Source organism: Vespula vulgaris, chromosome 23 (assembly GCF_905475345.1).
Source record: "Vespula vulgaris chromosome 23, iyVesVulg1.1, whole genome shotgun sequence".
Taxonomy (NCBI): domain Eukaryota; kingdom Metazoa; phylum Arthropoda; class Insecta; order Hymenoptera; family Vespidae; genus Vespula; species Vespula vulgaris.
The window spans coordinates 515,633-538,729 of record NC_066608.1 but is presented as its reverse complement, the minus strand read 5'-3'; the positions used below and the strand labels follow the sequence as shown (position 1 = coordinate 538,729).

The 23,097-nt window shown below is 31.6% G+C and overlaps 5 protein-coding genes across 10 annotated transcripts; 3 read left to right on the top strand and 2 right to left on the bottom strand.

The window, feature by feature from the left end:
- The first annotated feature begins 41 nt into the window (after positions 1-41).
- Positions 42-4,567, top strand: LOC127071730 (DNA topoisomerase 3-beta-1). 3 transcript variants are annotated; one of them, XM_051011312.1, is made up of 15 exons: positions 42-493; positions 592-734; positions 813-1,007; positions 1,085-1,252; positions 1,334-1,462; positions 1,539-1,657; positions 1,729-1,929; positions 2,049-2,253; positions 2,337-2,519; positions 2,596-2,805; positions 2,896-3,113; positions 3,182-3,406; positions 3,523-3,784; positions 3,855-4,084; positions 4,432-4,567. In XM_051011312.1, the coding sequence occupies exons 1-14, from the start codon at positions 403-405 to the stop codon at positions 4,059-4,061; spliced, it is 2,556 nt and encodes an 851-aa protein (XP_050867269.1). In that variant the 5' UTR covers positions 42-402; the 3' UTR covers positions 4,062-4,084; positions 4,432-4,567. The 3 variants fall into 3 exon arrangements, with proteins under 3 accessions (XP_050867269.1, XP_050867272.1, XP_050867271.1); XM_051011315.1 differs by lacking the exon at positions 4,432-4,567 and having other exon boundaries at positions 42-208; positions 330-493; positions 3,855-4,254; XM_051011314.1 differs by lacking the exon at positions 4,432-4,567 and having other exon boundaries at positions 42-208; positions 321-493; positions 3,855-4,254.
- A 29-nt stretch (positions 4,568-4,596) lies between these two features.
- LOC127071739 (p21-activated protein kinase-interacting protein 1-like) lies at positions 4,597-7,065 on the top strand. The gene is made up of 3 exons (XM_051011345.1): positions 4,597-4,744; positions 4,995-5,157; positions 5,238-7,065. Exons 1-3 carry the CDS (start codon positions 4,649-4,651, stop codon positions 6,515-6,517), a joined length of 1,539 nt encoding a protein of 512 aa, XP_050867302.1. The 5' UTR covers positions 4,597-4,648; the 3' UTR covers positions 6,518-7,065.
- LOC127071731 (neprilysin-4-like) lies at positions 6,514-15,089 on the bottom strand. 3 transcript variants are annotated; one of them, XM_051011318.1, is made up of 17 exons: positions 14,953-15,089; positions 13,142-13,223; positions 11,104-11,171; positions 10,813-10,988; positions 10,244-10,489; positions 9,720-9,925; positions 9,465-9,641; positions 9,287-9,385; positions 9,079-9,223; positions 8,412-8,626; positions 8,106-8,282; positions 7,883-8,045; positions 7,768-7,816; positions 7,591-7,658; positions 7,363-7,499; positions 7,108-7,272; positions 6,514-6,904 (listed from the first exon to the last, which is right to left on the bottom strand). In XM_051011318.1, exons 2-17 carry the CDS (start codon positions 13,151-13,153, stop codon positions 6,728-6,730), a joined length of 2,280 nt encoding a protein of 759 aa, XP_050867275.1. In that variant the 5' UTR covers positions 13,154-13,223; positions 14,953-15,089; the 3' UTR covers positions 6,514-6,727. The 3 variants fall into 3 exon arrangements, with proteins under 3 accessions (XP_050867275.1, XP_050867273.1, XP_050867274.1); XM_051011316.1 differs by having other exon boundaries at positions 7,108-7,499; XM_051011317.1 differs by lacking the exon at positions 14,953-15,089 and adding an exon at positions 13,660-14,840 and having other exon boundaries at positions 7,108-7,499.
- A 926-nt stretch (positions 15,090-16,015) lies between these two features.
- Positions 16,016-19,030, bottom strand: LOC127071740 (dipeptidase 1-like). Of its 2 annotated transcripts, XM_051011347.1 has the most exons (9): positions 18,865-19,030; positions 18,439-18,565; positions 17,828-17,999; positions 17,331-17,768; positions 16,963-17,221; positions 16,776-16,860; positions 16,635-16,710; positions 16,336-16,550; positions 16,016-16,164 (listed from the first exon to the last, which is right to left on the bottom strand). In XM_051011347.1, coding segments are annotated over exons 1-9 (1,458 nt in total). In that variant the 5' UTR covers positions 18,949-19,030; the 3' UTR covers positions 16,016-16,162. The 2 variants fall into 2 exon arrangements, with proteins under 2 accessions (XP_050867304.1, XP_050867303.1); XM_051011346.1 differs by lacking the exon at positions 16,016-16,164 and having other exon boundaries at positions 16,307-16,550.
- A 400-nt stretch (positions 19,031-19,430) lies between these two features.
- On the top strand, positions 19,431-23,007 carry LOC127071753 (glutamic acid-rich protein). The gene is made up of 5 exons (XM_051011378.1): positions 19,431-19,669; positions 20,500-20,757; positions 20,839-20,979; positions 21,074-21,198; positions 21,287-23,007. The coding sequence occupies exons 1-5, from the start codon at positions 19,562-19,564 to the stop codon at positions 21,303-21,305; spliced, it is 651 nt and encodes a 216-aa protein (XP_050867335.1). The 5' UTR covers positions 19,431-19,561; the 3' UTR covers positions 21,306-23,007.
- Positions 23,008-23,097: the final 90 nt, after the last annotated feature.

Below are 23,097 nucleotides of genomic sequence, written 5' to 3'. Positions count from 1 at the left end.
TTATTCAGTATCAGAGACCTCTGTGATGGCGGCTGTAAGTAAACACAGTAGTTAACGTTAAATGTGTACTATGGTTATCACTAATAACATGGAGATTTAATTACTTTAGTCTGTGACACAAAGGTTTAAACTTTCTGAACATGAGACTTTTCGAATGTTAATTTATTATTATTCATTATTATTATAAACTAATGGAAGATTGAAAGAGGTGATATTAAAACAAATTAATTTATTTATTAGAATCCTGTTTAAATTTATAGAAATGATTGTTAGAATGTCGAATGATGAAATTTATAATTCATTTGTAAATAAATATTAAGATTTTTAAGGTTGAAGGGAGAAAGTTCTGTAAAAGGTTTTTACAAGATATGTAAAGTGGATAACATTTAGAATATAATAAATATGAAGACTGCATTAATGGTTGCAGAGAAGCCATCTTTGGCAGCTTCTCTTGCTAATATTCTTAGTAATGGTCGATGTGCATCTACAAAAAGTAATTAGATATTTCTTTACTATAATCTTTACATTTGTTTTTATTTTATATAATTTATATTTATATATATTATATATTTTATAATTGTATTTATTTAGCTCTCAATGGATCATGTTCAATATATGAATGGATAGGACAGTTTCGATCAGAAACAGTAAACTTCAAAATGACATCTGTTTGTGGACATGTTATGACCTTAGACTTTATTGGCAAATATAATAATTGGGATAAAGTTGATCCTGTGTGTTTTTGATGTATAGTATAAATGTATTACATTATATATATTGGAATCATTTTATAGACAATACCAATCTTTTAGGTAGAATTATTCTCATGTCCTACAGAAAAGAAGGAAGCAGCACCGAAACTAAAAATTCCATATTTTCTTGCAAAGGAAGGTGCACATTGTGATTATTTAATATTATGGTTAGATTGTGATAAAGAAGGTGAAAATATTTGTTTTGAAGTAATCCATGCTGTTCAACAAGGATCATCTAGAAAATTAACTCCAAATGTAATCTAGTGATATTATTAATTTTTTTTATACATACATTGTTTTTTTTAAGTTAATTATATTAAAAAATTTTATAGGACATTTGGCGTGCTAGATTTTCTGCAATTACTGAGAAAGATATAAAAAATGCTTTTGCTAATCTTGTTAAACCTAATGAGAATGAAGCCAAAAGTGTAGATGCACGTCAAGAGCTTGATCTACGGATTGGTTGTGCATTTACCAGATTTCAAACAAAATTCTTTCAAGTATAACTCTTTGATATTCCTGATATTTTTTTAATCTCTATTAAAAAATTATATTATTATATAATTATTTAATTATTTTAGGGAAAATATGGTGACTTAGATGTGTCACTTATTTCTTATGGTCCATGTCAAACACCAACTTTGGGATTTTGTGTACAAAGGCATGATGAAATTCAGACTTTTAAGCCTGATCCATATTGGGTCCTCCAGGTAATTTTTTTTTTGTTATAGTAAATAAAAATATAACGAGAATAACAATTTCTATATGAATTTAAATATTTGGTAGCTTACAATCAAATCACCAGATGGACAAGATATTACATTAACTTGGAATCGTGTAAGATCTTTTGATAAAGAAGTGGCAATCATGTTCTTAAATTATGTTAAAGAGTATATGCATGCAACGTGAGTATTTTATAAATTTATGACATATATACAGTATATAGTATATAAATATTTTGTTATATTATATTCAGTGTAGTAAGTGTGCAAAGTACAGAAAAAACAAAACCACGTCCTATAGCTTTAAATACAATAGAATTGATGAGAATAGCCAGCTCTGGTTTGGGAATGGGACCTCATCATGCTATGCAAATAGCAGAACGTTTATATACTCAGGGATATATTAGTTATCCCAGAACAGAAACAACGTCGTATCCTGATAATTTCGATTTAATGTAAGTAGGATAAAAGAGTATATTAGTTAATATTATATTTAAAAAATTTTAAACGTTTGTATAGAATTATATAATACAATAAATTCTTACTTTTATTTACTTAAGAATCTTATTCTTAGGGCAGTATTAAAGCAACAACAAAATAATCCAGAATGGGGAGAGCAAGTACAAAAAATATTAGAAAGAGGAATCAATACTCCAAGAAAAGGTACAGATGTTGGAGATCATCCACCTATTACTCCTATGAAACATGCTACAAGAAATGAACTAGATGGTGATGCATGGAGATTATATGATTATATTACGCGACATTTTATTGCAACTGTAAGTAAAAACTCTGTTGAAACTGTAAAAAAAATTGTGCATATTCGTGTATAATTATTTACATAATTAATTTCAAACATTAGGTGGCACGAGATTGTAAATATTTAAGCACAGTAATCAAATTTGAAATAGGAATGGAAATATTTACTGCAACTGGGCGTACATTACTAGATCCTGGATATACTAGTATTCTTACTTGGCAATCACTTGGAACCAATGATACACTCCCAAAGATTTCATTTGGAGAGAAAGTTGATATTCAGGAGGTTGATTATATTATCTATTAAATTTTATTTTTATATTTTTTGTAATATTATAAAAGAATTGTCTTATTATTTACAGGCCAAATTAGTTGAATGTTACACTCAACCGCCAGATTATTTAACAGAAGCAGAATTGATATCTCTTATGGAAAAGCATGGTATTGGAACAGATGCCTCTATTCCAGTACACATAAATAATATTTGTATGCGAAATTATGTTACTATTGCAGCAGGAAGAAAACTAGTACCTACTTCATTAGGTATAGTTTTAGTTCATGGGTATCAAAAGGTACTTCTTAATATTATATATCATTGTATGATGAAATATATACAACATATTTATTATATTTATATTTATTATAATGATTTGTGCATTCAGATAGATCCAGAATTAGTTTTACCAACTATGAGGTCGGCAGTAGAAGAACAACTGAATTTAATAGCACAGGGTCGTGCAGATTTTCATGCTGTTTTACAACATACTGTAGAAATTTTTAGACAGAAGTTTCATTATTTTGTAGAAAGTATAGAAGCCATAGATCAGTTATTTGAAGTTTCCTTTTCTCCCCTTTCAGCTTCTGGTAAAGCACATTCAAGGTATAAAGTAAATTCTTTTTTGTTCAATTTAACATTGGAAATTTGTTATATTACATTAAATTATATAGGTGTGGTAAATGTCGACGTTATATGAAGTATATACAAACTAAACCATCAAGAATGCATTGTGCACACTGTAATGAAACGTATAATCTACCTCAAAATGGAAATATTCGTATTTATAAAGAATTAAAGTGTCCTCTAGATGACTTTGAATTATTATCTTGGTCAACTGGAGCAAGAGGCAAGAGTTATACATTTTGTCCATATTGCTATAATAATCCACCTTTTAGGTAAATATATATAAAATATAAATTTTAATTTGACAAATAGTACACATATATAATATATGCATTACACACGATATAATGTTTAATAAAAATATAAATGTTATATCCGAAACTTTCAGAGATATGAAGAAAGGAATGAGTGGATGTAATTTATGTACACATCCAACATGTCCTCATGGTTTAAATTCTAATGGAGTATCCAGTTGTTTAGAATGTGATACAGGAATTCTTGTTCTGGATCCTTCAGCAGCACCTAAATGGAAAGTTGGGTGTAATCGTTGTGATGTTATTATTCATTTGTTTGAAAATGCTCACAAAATAACAGTAGATTCTGATGTATGTGATTGCGGAGCACAGTTGATAAATGTAGAATATAAACAGGTGATAATTAATAATCTGTTTCTTACATTAAAACATTTTCAACGTCGCTGATATAATTGTTCGATTTCAGGATAAAAGTAAATTACCCGATGAAGCAACTGAAACATCTGGGTGTATTTTCTGTACGCCGGCATTTAGAGCGCTTGTTGAAAAACATAGAGCAGTAGCGTCAAAGCCAGTCGCTACTCGTGGACGTGGGCATGCCAAAGGCCGTAGTCGTGGTAAACCACGTCCTCCAAAGGATAAAATGGCTCAACTTGCAGCGTATTTTGTTTAACAAAGTTCGGAAATAATGTCAATGTATGTACGCATTATGGACTCCTTCCATATTGAATGAATACATGCAAATGAATACATTGCCAAAATTCTGTATATGTATTGCAGAATAAGTAATTAAGTTTTCAAGTAATTTTTGTGTGAACAATCAGTTTTTGGAAAAATTATTAAATAAAGTCAAAAGAAAACTTTTATGCAAATTTAAATAACATAAATATAATCTAAAATAAGTATACCTATAATAAGTATAACCTTTTATTAATATTTATTTCAATAAAAAATAAATATATCTTTATAAGCATGACAAAAAACTAATTAGTAATACTAAAATAATTAATAAACTAAAGAATATAAATTTATTAATTTTGTAGAAAAATTCGGGATGTTTTGAAGTACGGAGTTGATTAATACACGACGATACACGCTCATTGGTTGTCGGAAACCAATAGCGTTTATGGATTTTGGAGTGGTGGGGAGGCCTCACTTTACTACGAGAGTCAATGTTAGTCGGTCTGGTCGCTTCGTTGTGTTCGCGTGTGTAGACAAAGTCGCTGAGTTTAAATAAATTGTATCTCTAAGACAGTCGTCATGCAACTAGATTTAAACACGTCCGATCCTTTTGAAATTGTTGTGGGTACTTACGAGCAGTATTTGGTCGGCTACAAGGTCTCTAATATCGTAAATGTAAGTAATAAACTTTTCTAAGAATGCTTATAGGTTATGGGTATTGTTATCATAACCGGTTAACCGGAATATTTTGAAATCATATTTTGTTTATATTTATATAATATTATTACTAAGGTATATGTGAAATAATATGCGTAATCTTTTATTTATACTAATATTAAATACGATAAAAACATAGTACTTTGTACATTTCATACTCTCTGTACTTTAATATAATTAATTATACAGTTTTAAAATATTATTTTAGGAATATAAACTTGAGAAAAGTTTTGTCACACATAGCCATCTGGCAAGTATAAGAAGTGTTGCTAGCAATAAATATTATTTAGCATCTGCAGGTGCAGATGACTCAATCTATTTGTATGATTTGCGTAATAGAATAGAATCTGGTAGATTAATGCATCATAATGGTAAATAATTGTATTTAATAATATTTCCTATTTTTTTAAATATTGTTTTATTAATTTTTTTTATTATTTTCTGTTTGTAGATACTGTTAATCATATAACTTTTACACCAGAAGCGTCACATTTGTTTTCATGTAGTAACGATGGGACAATAGCTGCTATTGGATGTGGTAATTGGCAAATTGAGAAACATTGGCAAAAGCCACATAAAGGTTTATCTGTTCATACTATAGCTATACATCCAACAGGAAAATTAGCTTTATCTACAGGAGCTGATGGTATTCTTAGAACATGGAACTTAGTTAAAGGACGACAAGCATATGCTACAAATTTGGTACCACGTTTAAAACTGGATGCTAAGAACATCACAGTCTTAAAGTGGAGTCCAAATGGAGAAAAATATCTTTTAGCAGTAAATCAAAAAATTGATATATATTCAGTAGAATTGGCAGGTATTGATGATGAAGTACAATTTGATTCCAAAATCGTGTGTGTAGAATTTTTAAGAGATGACTTGATTGCTGTTGGCTTAGAAAATGGTCAAATTAAATTTTATGATCTTGATAGATCTGTACATACATTAAATACATTGGCACATGATATTAGAATTAAATGTATGGCACACAAAGATGATTTATTGGTAACAGCTTCCAGTTCTGGTGAAATTAAGCTTTGGAGGTTTACTAGACATAAGATAGATATGTTGCAGAGTATTAATTGTGGTGCAAGAATTACTTGCCTTACACTTGCAATGCCATATAAAAATACAGTTCATAAAAAAGAAATCCTATCAAAGGTTGAACAGAAAGTAAAAAGCAAAAGTATGTTCCGATTACAACAAGAAGTTATTGTAGAAGAAAATTGTGACGATGATTGGGAAGTGACGTCTGTTGATAACTCTGACATAAAACCAATTGCTAAGTCAAAGAGTAATTCGAGAAGAGCAGAATGGATAGAAGAAGACAATCCTCCAGGCAAGAAAGTAAAATTAAATACAGACAAACGATGTAATAAAAATAACATGTGGAATAAAAGAAGTATTGAATCTGTAGAAAAAGATACTTCTCCTTCACCAAAGAAGAAAAGCTTAATCGAAGATAGGGATAATAATAATAAGAAAAAGAAAAATTTACACATTAAGAAAAGAAAAAAGAACGACATAGTGCAAGATATTACTCAGATGACTTCCAAAAAAATAAAAAAGACTATAAAGAAAAATACGGAATCTGGTAATAAGATTCAGAAGAAGAGGAAAATAGAATTAGTTAAAGTAGAGGAAAATAATAACAAATTTAATAAAAAAATGAAAACGATAGAAGAGGGACATTTTATAATATCAAATAAAAAGAAAAAGACAACTTGAGAAAGTACTTATTTTTTGAATGATATTTACAGTTCGTAAAATGACGTTCAGAATACACAATGTAAGAGTAATAATAAATTATTCACTAGCTTCTATCAGTCTATATAAATATAAATCTTAAATTAAATATGACAGTTTTATGCTTTTTTTTTTCATGCATTCTGTCACAATTGTACAAATATATCTTGGATTGAGTCAAACAGCAAAAATTTACCACAAGATACACTTGTGTTCTGGATTCATACGACTATTAGTTGAACACTTCCAGGCATTCGCGAATTCTGCATTATTAGACAATGTCCCAATTACTCTATAATGATTTGGTGCATGGACACCTTCTATAAGTTTAGATTTTAATGCTCCATTTGTATAATTTCCACACCAAACCTGGAGAAAGATATGTTATTAATTTCAATAACTTAAGAAACATATTCTGCGTGTATTAATGATTTAGTAAAAAACGATCTATGATATTTTACAAAGAATGATTAGTGCAGTAGCTACATTTTTTGTCATAAATAACTGGAAATAAATATGTATTTAAAAAGGTTATTGTTATAAAATAAGATCAATTGTAATGAAATATTTACTTGTGCAAAGCCTAAGAAGAACAATTGTTCGTGAGTATATTCTGAAAGACCAGGCAAAGCTTGCTGGTGCGAGTTACGAGCTTTCAATCTTTGATAGGCTCTATAAGCTTCTCGTATTCCACCATTATCAGCAATATTTTCACCCTGAGTTGTAATACCATTTACCTGAAAAATCATCAGTAATTCTTCGTCTTTGTAAATTAGCCAATATGCCTTGGCACATTTTGGAATATTTTCAACGAGAATATTACTCACTGTAAAATTGTTACCCAGCTCAGGAAGATGATAACTACTATACTGTTTGATGATACATTCGACTTTCTCATGATAATGTTGCAATGTTTCGTCGCTCCACCATTGCCTGAGATTGCCGTTTTCATCGTATCTGCGACCTGACATAAAAAAAAATCGTGTAATTTTTTTCGTTATTATAAATCGATGTATAATTACTATGAAACGATGTATTTGGGACATTGATTGTACCTTGATCATCAAACCCATGAGTAAGTTCATGACCCATAATTGCACCCATTGCACCATAGTTGATTGATCTATATAAAAATGTTCATTATTTTCAATATTGCAAATGTTTTTCAAACAAAATTATGTTTTTAGTGTATCCGAAAATACAGAAAATAGATGTAATTATACCAAGCTTACTCTATTCCATTTCCATAGAATGGCGGATGTAAAATACCTGCTGGAAAAGCTGAAAATATCAAAAGGTATTATATTAAATTAATTATTAGTTATTAATGTGATAATATATACTTACTGACTGAATTTAAAATAGCGCTATAAAATGCATTAACAGTAGTTCCAGTGGATATCCATCGATTTTTATCCGGTTTTTCTCGCAAATTATTTAAATTTTTCTTAACACCTACATCCGTCAGTTTTAAAAAAGTTTCAAACAATTTTCCTTGTATTACTTCCACCTACAATAGAAGTCGTTCAATAGATTCAAATGTTTTCATCTTAAAATAATACCAACTTACACCTTCATAAAATTTATTTAATTTCTCTGGATTAGTAATCCACTCCGGAAAGCCGACAAATGGTCTCATTGCGTATAATTTTTTATGCGCGCGTAGTCTAGTGTCCGCATCCATCCAATCTAATTCTTTAACCATTGCATCAAATGCTGCCCTAATGTCCATTAACATTTCTAAAGCCTAAAATTATCATCTTTTATATATTTCACATACTTTTATCTTATAATATCGTAACAAAAAGTTCACGAGTTTTAAAATGAACTTTGGAGAGATCTAAGAAGATAAATCTCAAACGTATAGATCATTGACCTTTTCTCTTTCCTGTTCATTGAAATGTTTTTGAGCGTAGACGTAACTGAGAGCCATGCCAAAGTTAGCATTTACATTTCCGGTACAACCTTTCCATCTTGGCGTTTTTTCTTTAAGACCAAAAACTTTTTGAGAAAATTGAAAGCCAAGATCACGAAACTTTTGCAGTGTAAGCGGCGTAATCGCTGAATATACGCTCCACCAGATAAAACGTGCTAAAAGAATTCAGCAATAGTTTTAATTAGAAACTTTTTGCAAAGATCGAATAGTTTTACCAACGTGAGTGAATAATTGAAAACAATGTCACTAAGTGTTATGAGTAACGCGGTTGTACGATAACCTTTTGCTCTCTCTGGCCTCATTAGATTATGGGAATACGTTCTTTTAGTTATTCGATTTTTCAACTTTTTTTTTTATGATAACAAATAAACGTTAGTAAACTAGTGTTCGCATTTGAAACAACAGTCCTTTTTAAGTTGAACAATGAAACATCGTTGATTTCTTTTCTAAATACTCATTGAAAAATACTTGACCTATATATATAATATATGGTATACATATGTATGTGTTGAATATTAGAGCACGTATATGATACATAAGCGAGCGAATATTAAAGTGTTGAGACAACGCGCAGTTAGTTCAGCAATGATGGAGAAGATAAGTATACCTATCGTAGCAGGCGGCGTAATCGCAAGTAGTTGGGGCAATTTCTGTAAATAGTGTAGATCCATTACAATAACTTTATCACTCTCTGTATTTATGGTCACGTTTGTATTTTCAAATATACCATTCAGATACCTCGTCCAGTTCCACTAGAAAAATATTTCTTCGTTTGAATATATTCATTATATATGTAATAGATATAGGTGTATTACTTGCTGTACACGAAGATCAGTCAGCTGTTGTAATTCATCGATAGTAACGTCATGAAAGAAATGATGTACGCTACGTCTTTCCTCCGGTGTATCCATGATCTATTAAAGAATAAACAATCGATATAAGATTTAATCTTTCAAACCATTAAATAGATCATTTCAGGATAACATATTTTACCTTTGCAATTTTCGTACTAAATTCTAAAATTTCATCCGCGAAACTTGTACTTCTGTTTCCAGCCCCAGCGAACTCCATCATAGCTTTAATATATTTTTTATATTCGCCTAATTCAGACTGAAAACGTTGTGGATCGAGGAGATATCGTTCGCTAAAAGCTGGAGATACTTGTTCCGTCTACCACATAATAATCATCAAATAATATAATCAAGTTATTTTGGGAAACAGTTGGCAAGTTTAAAAATATAATCTTACCATTATTCTGTTTCTCGTCGTGTCTCGAATATCCTCGCTGATATAAAAATTGACCAAAAGATTCAAGCCTAATATTCTTCGGGTTCTACCAGCGATTTGAGATAAATCAAGAGAAGGAACTTTGACTTGTAAAGGTGGATCCGCCGGTAATCCTATCTTTTCGAATACTTCGAATATCGGTTCTAGTCCCAATGTTTCGATGCTCGCTAAAAATGAATATTATACTTGAACATATGAATTAATATATTTCTCTTAGAAGTATATGTTTATTTATATACAAGGATGTGTAAGGCAAGTTCCGGATATGTTTTTATCAATCGTTTTTAACGTTATCATCACATCTGATCTCATAGTGTTACGTGATATATCGTAGATACATAATAAGCGTTCAGAAAATTACTCTTATATCATTAGCATAAAAAATAATCGCGGATATTTAATAGTATAAACGTGATTATGAATAATGTAACGGTATAATTCATCTTCGATATCGTACAGATTTGTGATTGAATATTTGATCTTACCCGTATCCATGCAAGTTTTATAAAGAGCCCTTGCTAACTTTACAGGTCTTAGATCATCCTCTTCGTCAGGCATTTCTAGTAAAATTCTTAAATCTTGCAAGAGATATTCTCTAAGTAGACTCAATTGATCCCAGGATACTTGACTTTGAGGTATCGGATGCTTTGCGACCCAACCATCGCAAGCAAATCTATAAAAATCGTCGCAAGGATCTACGGATTTATTCATCGCTTCTAATACTCTCGCGGCTGAAACGAGAAGATCATTTTCTAATAATAAAACAAATACGATTTCCAATACGGAAGTATCGATCCAAATCATGTTATCGTCTTATTTGATATTTGAAACGTTCAACGAACGTTAGAACATAGAAGACAGTATTGATACGAAAAATATAGATAATTATGAATTGGTGTCGAAATGTGTTATCTTCTAATTCGTGGGACAGGAAAATAACTTGGATGCAAAATTCTTTGAAATCGTAACGCATTATTGATCGATAGTTCCAATAGATAGCGATGATAAATAGATAGCGAAGATAATCGAAATATTAATCGTTTTTAATCGATACCTGTTTTTATGCATTCTTCGCTCTGACACATTTCTTTATATTCTTCCTTATAAAATACAATCATTTGCAAAGTTAAGGTAACAATAAGAGTAATCACAGTTATCGTTAATAAGACAACGATTATCACGAGCCTTGTTTCCTTTCTGCTCGACTTTTCGTCTCCGTGATTACATTGCCTGTGTCAAAAGTTTACAAGATATTAACAAAATATATATTGTCGAGACTATAAGATAAAAATGTTTTTCAAATATTTATTCGATTCAAAGAAAAAAGATTTTTAATAATAATCACCATGGAAGTTCTGAATTTTTATTATTGCCATCGTCCACTCCCCTTCCATTGTTTTCGGGGTCATTCACCTATAAAAAAAAATCATGATTCAAATCGGGAGTGTAACTCGCAATTGACATTAAATCGACAATAGACCAATTGACCTTTTAATAAATACGTCGATTTAATCTATTATTAATTAGTATTTATGAATCAATGACAGACAGAGCTAACAAACGAGGAGGAATTATTTATGTAATTAAAAAAAAAAAGAGAGAAGAAACTGTAAAAAAAACTACTACAAGATTAAAAAAAATAATTCCGTCGTATAAAAGCCATACGCATTATTTTGATCTTATTTAGTCATTCGACGCGTTTCGTCCTTGCTTGTCGTTTCGTCCTTTGTTGTCTTCCTCGTATACACTTCTTTTTCTATCGGATCGATCATAACAAAACCTAATCGGTTTACCTAATCGTACTTAGTTTAGTGTTAACCATCGCCACGAGAACGTACGATCGAAGGTCTCACCTTGCTCTAGAATCAATGGAATTACCTCGGCATTACGCGCCTCCTCTCTTTACATCCTGCTGTAATCTATAATAATCCTCCTCTTATTAAAGTCCATCTAAATGAACAGTATATTCCCTCCTTTCCCCTCTGCGAGGGAAATCACTGAAATATAGTTGTGTAAGGGTGCGTCGAAACAATATATAATTTCAAGAAAATAGCTTCCTACTATAAACGAATATTACTTGTACATACATATGAATATACATATTCGTACATATATACACGATATCCATCGAAAGGACAAAAAAGTCGCGCTTATGATCTATCGATCGCAATATTTATTTATATCGTCAAAAGTCATTGTTCGATTGATACGATTTTTAATTAATCCTTAACTACGGTAATTAATCGATTCATTTAGCTCCAATCGTGTATACAGAAGAGACGTGCCGAACGATAAGCCTATCTTCCTCTCACCGAGTCTACTCTATTTATACGAATATACGACGATAGTATTCTTATTATAGATCTTCAACTTTTTAAATCGAAGTACGAAGTTTATACAATGTATTCCAATCGAAGGAGTTTTATGAAAATTCTTTTTTTTAAATACACCACTCGTATAGGATTCATTTATTTTGATTTTTATTTTACAGCGCAAAAATTTGCGACGAAACTGATCAATGCCGATCTATCGTCTTTGTTAAATAATTCTTATAATTAATAATTATTCTTACAGGCAAGATGATACTAATGCACATTCGAAGAGACATTTATTATTGGTGTCAAGTGCTCGATTTTCCATTAGTTTTAATCTCTCAGGCTATCCTATTTAAGGTGATACTTATACGCTCCATTTATCTTTTAAGAGATCGTTGATTTCACTTCGATCATGACGAAACATAAAATAGACATTGAAATAGGTACTCTTTGCTTACCGATCTTAATACACATTGTCGTTAATTGCAAGTCATTTATAGGATAGACGACGAGTCATATATACGGCCTTCGTTTTAAAATAACTTGTACATCTTATGTACATAACTATATACTTGGAATAATACATAAAAGAAAAAGAAACGTCTTTTTAGAAACGCAATGAATTTTTGTCCATAATTCACTGACATTTCAAAAATCGCACATTAACAATGATACGTGTATGGATACATCATAACTCGTCCACGTATTTCGAGGAGCAAACAACTTCCTACAAGAATCCTCGCATCGATTGATCTTTTATTTTACTGTGCATTCATATTGGAATTTCAAAGTGATCAAACAAGGCATCGCATTCGAACATTTAAGTATACGTCTTATGTTTTATGCAGGTGTAGCAACATATCATATCCACAAAACGAGGGAGAGAGGGGAAATGCAATGAGAGAGACGAGAATGTGTCGTCTCCAGGGACAGCTGATATTAAAGAAACTAGTGATTCTAAGTCTAAGATTCACGATTGCGGCAGGAAAAAGGAAAAAAAGATATATTAAAGGAAAAAAAATGAGAAGAAGAAGAAGAAGAAGAAGAAAAGCAAGGACTAGGTCTAACCTTGTATCTCATCTTTCGTTCCTCTTCAACCTTCTCCCCGTCGTCGTCAACTTCGCGGTTTCGTCGCTCTCGCTTCGCAACTCTGAAACAAAGAACAATACCAAGAGTTAAGTTATTAAGAAAAAATGCGTCGTTCGATGATGACGATGATCGTGTTGCTTCTTTGCATTGAATGAAAGATGGATGCAACGTGTCGCAGACTGGCGATATCGTTTCTCCTTCGCCCAGTTTCTTTAGTTACTTCATTTTGTACAACCATGGTATAGCCTACGCATTTATATATTTTTAATTAATCATTCGTCTCTATCAATCTTTTAAAAGTTAAAGATATAAAAAAAATCATATCCACATATAATACAATCTTTTATAGAACTCTCAAAGAACGTCGTGCTTAGAATGTTATTTATTTTTAGTTAAAATTGATTATAAGAAAAGAAATTTTCTTTATTAAGGGCAAATAAACGCATTCTTCCGCAGATACCGTTTCATAAGCATACGATAATCGAAATTCTACATACGTGTTGAAATCAGTTCGCTATCGGCATTGGCATTGACAAACATATACGAATGTTTATCGCGTGTCTATAACTTAATCGTTTTTATCCAATCTATAATTGCTTATATGTTTTTCCGAAGAAGACAAACGCGTCAATGGATGATCACTGAAACCGGTCTGACATCGTGTCGGACAAATGTACATATATATCTATATATCGTGCATTGTATAATATCCGATACTACCAGCACGTAACGAAGATGGATCAATTTACGCTATTACATCGGCACGTAAGCTCATTTTCTAGACTTTTTCCTTTTTTTTTTTTCTTTTTTCTTTTTATTAAACTCGGTTTAACGTTGCTTCGAGAGTTTCTTTTTTAATAGGTGTAACTTTACTCGCAATCGTATGATTACGAAAAGCTTAACACGACTCTGTCTCGTTTTTAATATCAGCTCATTAGAAGTTGAAGAGAAAATTCGAAACAATTAGAACGAGAATAGAAACACTTCGTTTTCTTGAAAAAAAAATTATCGGCGCGAAGAATGTTGTTTAGCTTGCCTGTACCACATGATTAGAATAGATGATTGAAAACGAAAGAAACAAAAAGTATATTTCAAAGGAAATAGAAATATAAATAGAATATAATAGAGTATAAATCTATTAACATAGAAAGAGAACATGTCTACGAATAATATTTAAACGATACGTTAGTTCTTGTTTTCTACTTTGTACTTTGCGTTGTCAATCACGATGAGACGATGTAAAATATATTAATTATCAATTAATATTTATGCTTAATATTTATGCTTAATAGCATCAAAAAAAAAAAGATTAGATTAGATAATTAAGAGAGCATGAAGACGCCCTGTTTTTTTTCGAGTCTCAAAACTTTCGTTTCACGAGATTCTCATGTAACTCCCTCGCAAATGTTTTCCACTATATTAGGATTTGCTTTAATGTGTATCTCGCAACGTGTAAAAATATACAAATTTATATTTAGAAGGACTCGAGATTTTGGATCTCGAGCACGTCGACTCGGAGATTATAACGAAAGTAAAATATGAATTAAGTATCAACCACGTGTATGTAAAGCCGGCACGTGCTATTACGATCTATTACGTTCTAACGTCTATTACCTTGATCTTTGCATATTCAAGATATATACAGAATAATATATAATACAAATTTTCGAACGAAACTAATCGTTTGCTATAAAATTTATTTTTTCATTCTACTCGTTAATTAAGAAGATGGATCGAAAATACGCGCGTATAAAAATGAATAAAAGACATTGAAAAGTCGATGAACTCACCTGATATTTATTTCTTTGAATATATATATATATATATACAAACACTTGCTTAGAAAGACATGAAATATATTATAATTGTTTTTATAGGAATCCTATGAATATATTTCTTTGTTTTGTAAGACGCGTAGACTCGTTCCCTGCACGATCAAAATCAAAATATAAATTCACGGGGAAAAGGTAAAGATTATGAGAAGATGAACATGCGCACGTACGAAAAAATATTTCTCCTCTGTCAATTTAATTCGAACTCGCGATTCTTCCCATCATTGTACTATTTCATTCGATATTCGTTTAAAGATCCTCGCGTTTGCTTTTTACCGCCTACGAGATTGCTCGTCGCTTCGAAGAATGTACGCTGCGAGACAGGCGATAAACCAAACTGAAGTTTCGGCTCGCGAAGAAGCGAGTCTAATCATCCTATTCCCCCACTCAACTGTCTAAGATAATGTTAAGATCCTCACTCTGATCGAAGCTAACTTTATTCGAAGAAAACTAGTACAGAGCATCGTTTCTTCTTATTACTTAAGTATATTTCTTGCTTAAGTATTTTCCTCTTTACATTCTTCGTTCCATTTTAACGAATACATTAGATTCGTTAAATAACACAATCATTCTTATCGTCTATCATTTAACAACATCATACTATTCAAGATAAGTTTATGTATCTTGTTAAAATGTCGTATTTTTCTTAACACGTTTGAAATATGTTATCATCAAAAAGTAACGTATAAAATTAGTTAATAAAGGCCATAGGTTGAAATGTTACGACTTGATTGGCCGTATACATTCGACAATTTTCTTTAATCTTAGGAGCGTAGGCCGTTAACACGTGCATCCTCATTTTGGCAACTCCTTTGTGATATCAAAACTCTTCTTTATTACTGTAGTCGTTTCTGACGCAGGATAAATAGCCTTATCGTTAGAATTTTTATCTGAATGCATAGGTCAAAAAGAAAATGACGAGTCACGCGAAGAGGGAATACATTGTCTCGATATACAAAAATTTTAATCAACTGGAACAGTGTGATTTATAATAGTTTGATAACACACTTTATTAAAAAATATCAAATAGTCGAGGCCAGGTACACCCTATTCCAATGATCGTGTTAAGCGTTAAGGACATTTCCGGAAAGTCTTCCCCTTCTCAAAGCGATCTCGCAACATCGCTATTAACGCAAACGTTCGACAAAAATAGCCGACGTTTCTTTTCTCCTAGGAATATAGAACATTTCATATCGATACTATAGAAAAAAATATCGTGGAAAAAAGGAAACAATTCGTTTCTAACATTATCCTAACAAGATTCATGAAACTGAATTGTTATCCATGAAAAAAAAATCATCCAAATTAATTGGAATTACAGTTAAGCGTCTATACTTATACAATTAAAAGAATCTTCTATGAGTTCTTGTGGTATCCATTCTTCAGCTGGAGATTGATGTAATACAACAATAGCATGATTTTCTACTTCCTTCAAAACACGTAACAAATTTCCACCGACTAATTTCTTTATATCCGAAGCAGACCATAGTCTATCCCTTGTTAATTCTGCCAATAACAATGGATATCCAGAAACATCTGGAAGCTCTGTAGGTGGACTGCAAGAAGCAACGAATGTATTAATGTGCTTTAATTAGTCAAAAACATTAGCGAAACAAATGTTCGTTAAACGTCTTGTAAACCTTAGGATTCCATCGTAACCGGCTCCTAGGCCAACGTGATTAACGCCGGCTATTCGGCGTATATAATTTATGTGAGCTGAAAAAAAGAATACAAGTAAAACTTAATTCATTACTATTAAATCAACTAATAAGCTTATCTACCTATAACGTCGTACATGGAAGCCTTATTTCCACAGCTGAGGTGCGTACTATCGAAACTAACCATGACTAAGCCACCATTAACAGACTTGAAGAAATAATAGTTAGTAATATATAAATTCGAATTGTATGGTGAAATAATTATCAGCTAATTAACGATATTAAGCAAGTACCTATAGTCGATAGTTACCAAATTTCGAAGTACATCGTCTGGTACATTGCTAGATGAATTACAAAGAGATCTGGCAGCGCTATGCGAAAATATAACAGGTGCTTTTGTTATAGTCAATGCATCTTTCATAGTCCTGATCGAAGCGTGAGAAAGATCAACGAGCATTCCTAATCGATTTAATTCTCTGACAATAGCTTTTCCAAAACTCGAAAGTCCATCGCTCTGAAAATCTGCAGGAGCTACTCTGTCTGGATCTTCGACGGAACAGGAGTCTGCCCTAGAATCAGTTAAAAGAATATAAAAGTAAACGAACTTTCCTAACGCTTTACGCACGATTTATTAATTTTCTGATGACGTGAATCCTTTTTTGCAAGACACGAACTTACCAGGGTGTATTGCATTTGTGTGTCAAAGTCATATAACGTGCGCCAAGACGATGGAAACTCCTAAGTACCGCCATAGAAGTACCGATACTGTGACCTCCCTCGATCCCTACTAAACTAGCGATAACGCCGTCCTTGTGAGCTTTTTCGAGTTCGCCACTCGTCGTTACCAGCCTTATTTTCGTCGGATATTTGGAAGTGAGCCTTCGAACGACGTCAATTTGCTCGAGAGTAAGTTGCACCGCATCTAGAAATTGAGCCTCGCAAGGGACGTATGCTGACCAAAATTGTGCGCCTACGATACCTTGACGCAAACGTACAAGATCGGTTTGCCATTGAGGACCCCAAGTAGAGTTCCTCGAGACATCTTCGTCAAACGGAAAATCTTGCAGTTTCGTACTTCCTCGATGTTTTCGTAAGTTCCAAGCAAAGTCGTTATGACTAAAGAAAATATGTAATTGCCTATACGTTCTAACTTTTGTATTTTTATTGTTGCATACCCATCGATCAATGGAATTTCTGAAAGCATTCTCCGAACGACCTGCAATCTTGCTTCTAAAAGATGAGAACTTCGAAGTTCCAATGCTAATGGTAATCCTACGCCGGCGACTAAGGCGCATCCAAGAAAAAAGAATCCTGCCATAACTATCCATCTTCGTCCCATACTACGTTCTGTCGAGAAAAAAATGTTAAAGGTAAAAGATAACTGTAACTTTCGAAATATATCGAAAATCACTCTTCACCGATGTCTTCCCACAGGAAAAAGGCAATCAAGCGCGTAACATTATTCGTACATGAAATTACCATAACGGTGACTCGAAGCTTCCTTTCATCTTTTGTTACTTTCAGCTGAGTTTCCTCGTCAGCATCGTTTTCGCAATTGAGTAATGCGTCGAACCGTAAATAGAAATCATATCAAATCAAGATATTCTTTGTTTAACCGTTCTGCTCGTTTTTCGCGGACTTTTTATAGCGACGATCCGTTAAACGAAAATTTTACCGACGGGCTTAATACAAATTGTGCTACGTCGTGCAAATCAAAACTCAGTGGTGTGCAAAATAAGTAAAGAGATTGCTCGAAATAATAGATAAAATCTATTCCAAGACTTACCATTTTCTCTCGAAGCATCTTTGTTTTTATCCAATGAAGTCGAAACACTTGTCTCCTTAACGTGATGTAAAGCGTCGCCATTAGGTAATTTTCTCATAAGTTCTGGAGAAGAAAGTTGTAAGCAAGTCTAAAAAACGCAAAAAGAATAGATGCTTTTAATAACATTTTAAAAATTGATGAAAATTTATTTATAATTATCATTCGTTTTTAATCAAAGAATTATAGTACAATTTCTATAGTACATACAGATAGTACAATTATAGTACAATTTTTATAGCACATATAAAAATTTAACATTATTATTTCATTACATAAAATTGAAAAGCAAAAATGATAATGATATTATTGTGATGATACTGGCGATAGTAATCGACCGGCACAGGAAGCTATTAAGTATCATAACCAATATCTGTTTATTTGCTCTACCTCTAATATATCAACGTCCTTTCGAGTTGGTGGTGGTGAACGATACAACATTCCATCCTTACTGAGTCCATAAAGCTCGAACATCTTTTTCTTAATTTATTATTTCTGATAAAATGCACTGGCTACTGTAGTAAACATTAACGGGAGCGTTAGGATGTAGAATGGACGAACGCATGCGCCGACTTTTATATCGACCCGGGCTAGAAAACCTTTCAAAATCAAAATCATATCAACCATTCACAATTTTATCCTAAATATATAATAGAAATCATAATATATAAACATTATTTGCCCTTTACTTCATTGTGTCTACGTATATTTGCAAGATGATGTGCATAAAAAAGATAAAAAATTGTTAAGTATAAACATTGAAAAGATATTAAAAAAACAATGATTGATTATATAAACGATGAAAATGAAATCATTAGAGATAAGTCATAAATAACTTAAATAAATACATAACAAGAAAAGCGAAATGAAATTGAAAAAAGGCGCGCAAAGTGAAGGAAACAATTGAACTTCCGATATGCGCGGAAGAAAGTGCGCGTGAAAGTACTTCTCGGTGCCGCCGTGACGCCATATTGTTTGCGGTGTACGTGCACGTCGTTCAACGGTTCGCACCTAGTCGGTCGTTTTTTCTTCCTTCGTTTGGTGAGCCCCGTCGGGATTTCTTACGAAAATTTCGCGCAAAAGCAACATGAAAAAAACCAAGGATGTGTCGGACGAGGACGAATATTCAGCAGATGATCCAGAAGAAGTAGAAGGAGTTTCTGAGGAAGAGTGGACTCCGGAGGCCGGAGCTGAGGTAAACCCACGCTACCGGAAACTTTTTCATCTTTTACGACTTATATCTATTACCTTACATCTTAACTTATTCAATTTTTCTTACTCTACATCCCTTCTCAGTCGATTCAACAATGTTATCGATTAGAAAATAATAGTCGACTCTTCGTCATTCGCGATCGAACAATCGCCACAAACAGTCGAGAATTTCTTAATAAATTGTGAGATCCTTGTAAGAAACATCACTCGAAGAAATCATTACGTTTTTTTCAAATTGTTCGAGATCAAAGATTATCATTTTTTTTGTATAATAAATATTTAATCATCGAGCTTCGTGAAAAACTATTGCTTTTATAAGCATTCGATATGTACAGAAAAATATTTGGATGGAAGTGTTAGGTACACGTTAGAAACGTATCAAAATCTCATAACTCATGCTGTCTTTAAATGAAACTTTTTAATCCAGTGAACGTATTGTGATAATTCTCGAAAATTTGTCGTTATCCAAATGTAAGCTCGATCGATTTTTATAATAGGCTGGGGAAGTGTTGGTAGATCGTATTTTTCTAAGTTAAATCGTTTGTTTTCTATATTTTGACTATGTTTGTGCGGCCATCATTGCCGGCCGGTCAGTGGCGCCGGCAGTAAATTTTTTAAACGCGCGAATGTAATGTCGACATTTATTACGATAAGTATATTGATATTTCCATCAAATTTTTACTAATACTAATATCTACTTTCTCAACATATAATTTATAATTTTTATCTTAAACAAGTATCAATTTTGACAGAATATTTTATAATATATATTTATGCATTAATAGGAGTACTTCAATTTATATTCCTTTGTAGAGTGCTACAAAAAAAAGACCACAAAGGGAAGTTGCTAAAAAAAGACAACATTCGGAAGAGGAAGAGGAAGATGAGGAAGAAGAGGATGAAGAAGAAGATGACGAGGAAGACGACGAATCTGATTCAGATGCAGAAAAAAAACCTAAAAGGAAAAGACGTTCTAAGAAAGAAGAGGATGACAAAGAAGAAGATGAAGAAGAAGATTCTGATGATAATAGTTTCAATGAATCATCGGGGGAAACGCCAAAAGATTACACAGTCTGTTGAAATTTATTATAGTATGTAAGACACAAAATATAATATCAAAATTATGCCAAATAATTCTAATATTTATTATAGTCTGGAGCATTTGTCGTCGCAAAAGCTGATATCGGAGGAAATAAAGATCCAACTTTATGGAGGATAGATGGAAAAGCATTACTTCAAAAATTCTTACCTTTTAAGGAAGATGGAAAAACATTGTACAAAAGTACCTCCACGGTATGCATATGTATTTATTGATAAAGTAATTACTTAAAGGTACATATTACGTTATAGTTCATTTAAGCAATAACTGTACATTTAATCTTTGTAGTATTCTGGGTGGTCAGTCAGCAACAAAGACAAATATTTAGCAGCACAGGTAACTTTCAAAGTGCAAAATAGAACAGAAACAATTGTGGAACTTCATCTTGATCAACAACAGCAAGAAGTTGTAAAGTTAGTTGATTAATTTTTTATATATGATCACATTGCTTTTTTCTATTTATTTAAAAAACACTCTTAAAGAATAGATTTTTTGTTTTAGGGAGGAAAAAGAAGATTAAATGTAGTTTGAGTTTGCTATTATTTGTTTATATATGGTTTAAGGTATATTAAGGATGAATACCTCTGCATCCACATATACATATGAATGAAAATACAGAAAGCGTCATAGATGTCATCCTCCTAAATACTACAGTCAATATGAAATGATGCATGCCAATACCAAGTCTGTAATAGCACATTTTATATTGTCTGCAGACTTTGGCAAGGCAGTAATTATCACGCTCTATGTATAAACATTACATATATGCACGAACATGAAGCAGTAATGTAGCAGGTTCATATTTAAATTTAAGATTGGGTGGACCATGGATCCAACGTTATCGTAATGGGTGGCTTTAGGCATAGTGAATGTGATTCTACCAAATACCTGTGTGCTGCGATGAACAAGTGCAGATATCTATGAGTCTGCGTTTTCATGGAAATGTTTAATAACATAATATGTAAAAACTGAACGGGATTTTATGCCTATGACAAAAACTAATTGTTTAAAAAAATATGTATAATTTGTTTTTAGGAAAACATGATTATTTTTTAGACATGGATGAAGATCATGATTTAAAAAAATCTTAAACTCAGTAGTCATCTACGTGACTGCATTTAATAATAAAGTAAAACATCCGGTAATTAAATAGTCCATTTTTGTTTTCCACCCAAGTTACAAGGTGCTACTTACGCAAAGGAATCTCATTATTTTCCGTTATCGATTATAGTTTAATAACTTTTCATTGTGGCCCAACATTAACATATTACTATATATGTCTTTAGATTTATATCCATTGCTTTTGATATTACATATTCCACAGTAAATATCAGCATTGATAATTATTTTTATTACAAAAATAATTGATTCAAATTCTTTAATTCATTGAATAAAAAAATCGTAATTTTATGGAATCTGTCTAATCGTGATTAATAGAAACATTTTACGGATGCAAGTTATAAACTAACATATTAAAAAAAGAGAATTGCATAAAGAAAATCTTGTAGTAGATTTTTATTTAGTTTTCCCATATTTATACATTATACCTTTTGTTCTACAGTGTTCTTAATACATCTTTTACTTTATTTCATAACTAAACTAAAATTTTTAAAAGTATCCTATTGTGCTTCTTTATTTCGTAGGCAGGTTGAGACATGTAACAATCACCACAATTTCAGGCGAAGTGACACCTTTAAAAAGATAAATGCATGAGTTTCCTTCACAGAAGGAAAGTAGCATTTACGATTGATCTTGATTTACATATATATATATATATATGTATATATATATATGTGTATGTATATGTATATATATATATACATAAAATTAGTAAATCTCTTGTCAATAAAAGCAAAATTGGTCTTTATAAAAAAAAAGAACATCAGTAAAGATATAAATTTTGCAAGAATATTTAATATTATGTACTTAACATCTTATCATGAGCCCCTTATATATCTTAATAAAAATGAATAATGTTATGTAATTTATGCCGTTTTTTCGTGTAAAAATATAGGGAAGAACATATATCATGTTTTCCAATACTATTAAAATAAGAATGTAAATATGCTAGGTGAATCAAGAAATAATTCTTGCACATACAGTTCTTATATTGCTCAAGTATAATTTATGATTTTGATTGTCAATGTAGAATAGAATAAAAGTTACATAATCTTATTAACAAGTATAAAACGTGAAAATAAAACTGTTTAATCATCCTATTTTATTCTGTGCATAAGCATAATTAACTTGTGTTTATATATCATATTAATTCATAATATGAAATATAATTTAATTAAAAAAATCAAGATTAT

Bases quoted from the DNA above. Each gene is read 5' to 3' on its own strand.
- LOC127071739 (XM_051011345.1), top strand. From the start codon at position 4,649: ATGCAACTAGATTTAAACACGTCCGATCCTTTTGAAATTGTTGTGGGT. The intron at 4,745-4,994 runs GTAAGTAATAAA...ATATTATTTTAG, and splicing joins AGGTCTCTAATATCGTAAAT to GAATATAAACTTGAGAAAAG. The intron at 5,158-5,237 runs GTAAATAATTGT...TTCTGTTTGTAG, and splicing joins TAGATTAATGCATCATAATG to ATACTGTTAATCATATAACT.
- LOC127071730 (XM_051011312.1), top strand. From the start codon at position 403: ATGAAGACTGCATTAATGGTTGCAGAGAAGCCATCTTTGGCAGCTTCT. The intron at 1,658-1,728 runs GTGAGTATTTTA...TATTATATTCAG, and splicing joins AAAGAGTATATGCATGCAAC to TGTAGTAAGTGTGCAAAGTA. The intron at 1,930-2,048 runs GTAAGTAGGATA...TCTTATTCTTAG, and splicing joins CCTGATAATTTCGATTTAAT to GGCAGTATTAAAGCAACAAC.
- LOC127071740 (XM_051011346.1), bottom strand. From the start codon at position 18,948: ATGTTCGAGCTTTATGGACTCAGTAAGGATGGAATGTTGTATCGTTCA. The intron at 18,566-18,864 runs GTAGAGCAAATA...TGCGTTTTTTAG, and splicing joins AGGACGTTGATATATTAGAG to ACTTGCTTACAACTTTCTTC. The intron at 17,769-17,827 runs GTATGCAACAAT...TATTTTCTTTAG, and splicing joins GAAATTCCATTGATCGATGG to TCATAACGACTTTGCTTGGA.
- LOC127071731 (XM_051011316.1), bottom strand. The intron at 8,046-8,105 runs GTAAGTTGGTAT...CTTCTATTGTAG, and splicing joins TAAATAAATTTTATGAAGGT to GTGGAAGTAATACAAGGAAA. The intron at 6,905-7,107 runs GTAAATATTTCA...ATCTTTCTCCAG, and splicing joins TCTTCTTAGGCTTTGCACAA to GTTTGGTGTGGAAATTATAC.
- LOC127071753 (XM_051011378.1), top strand. From the start codon at position 19,562: ATGAAAAAAACCAAGGATGTGTCGGACGAGGACGAATATTCAGCAGAT. The intron at 19,670-20,499 runs GTAAACCCACGC...ATTCCTTTGTAG, and splicing joins CTCCGGAGGCCGGAGCTGAG to AGTGCTACAAAAAAAAGACC. The intron at 20,980-21,073 runs GTATGCATATGT...TAATCTTTGTAG, and splicing joins TGTACAAAAGTACCTCCACG to TATTCTGGGTGGTCAGTCAG.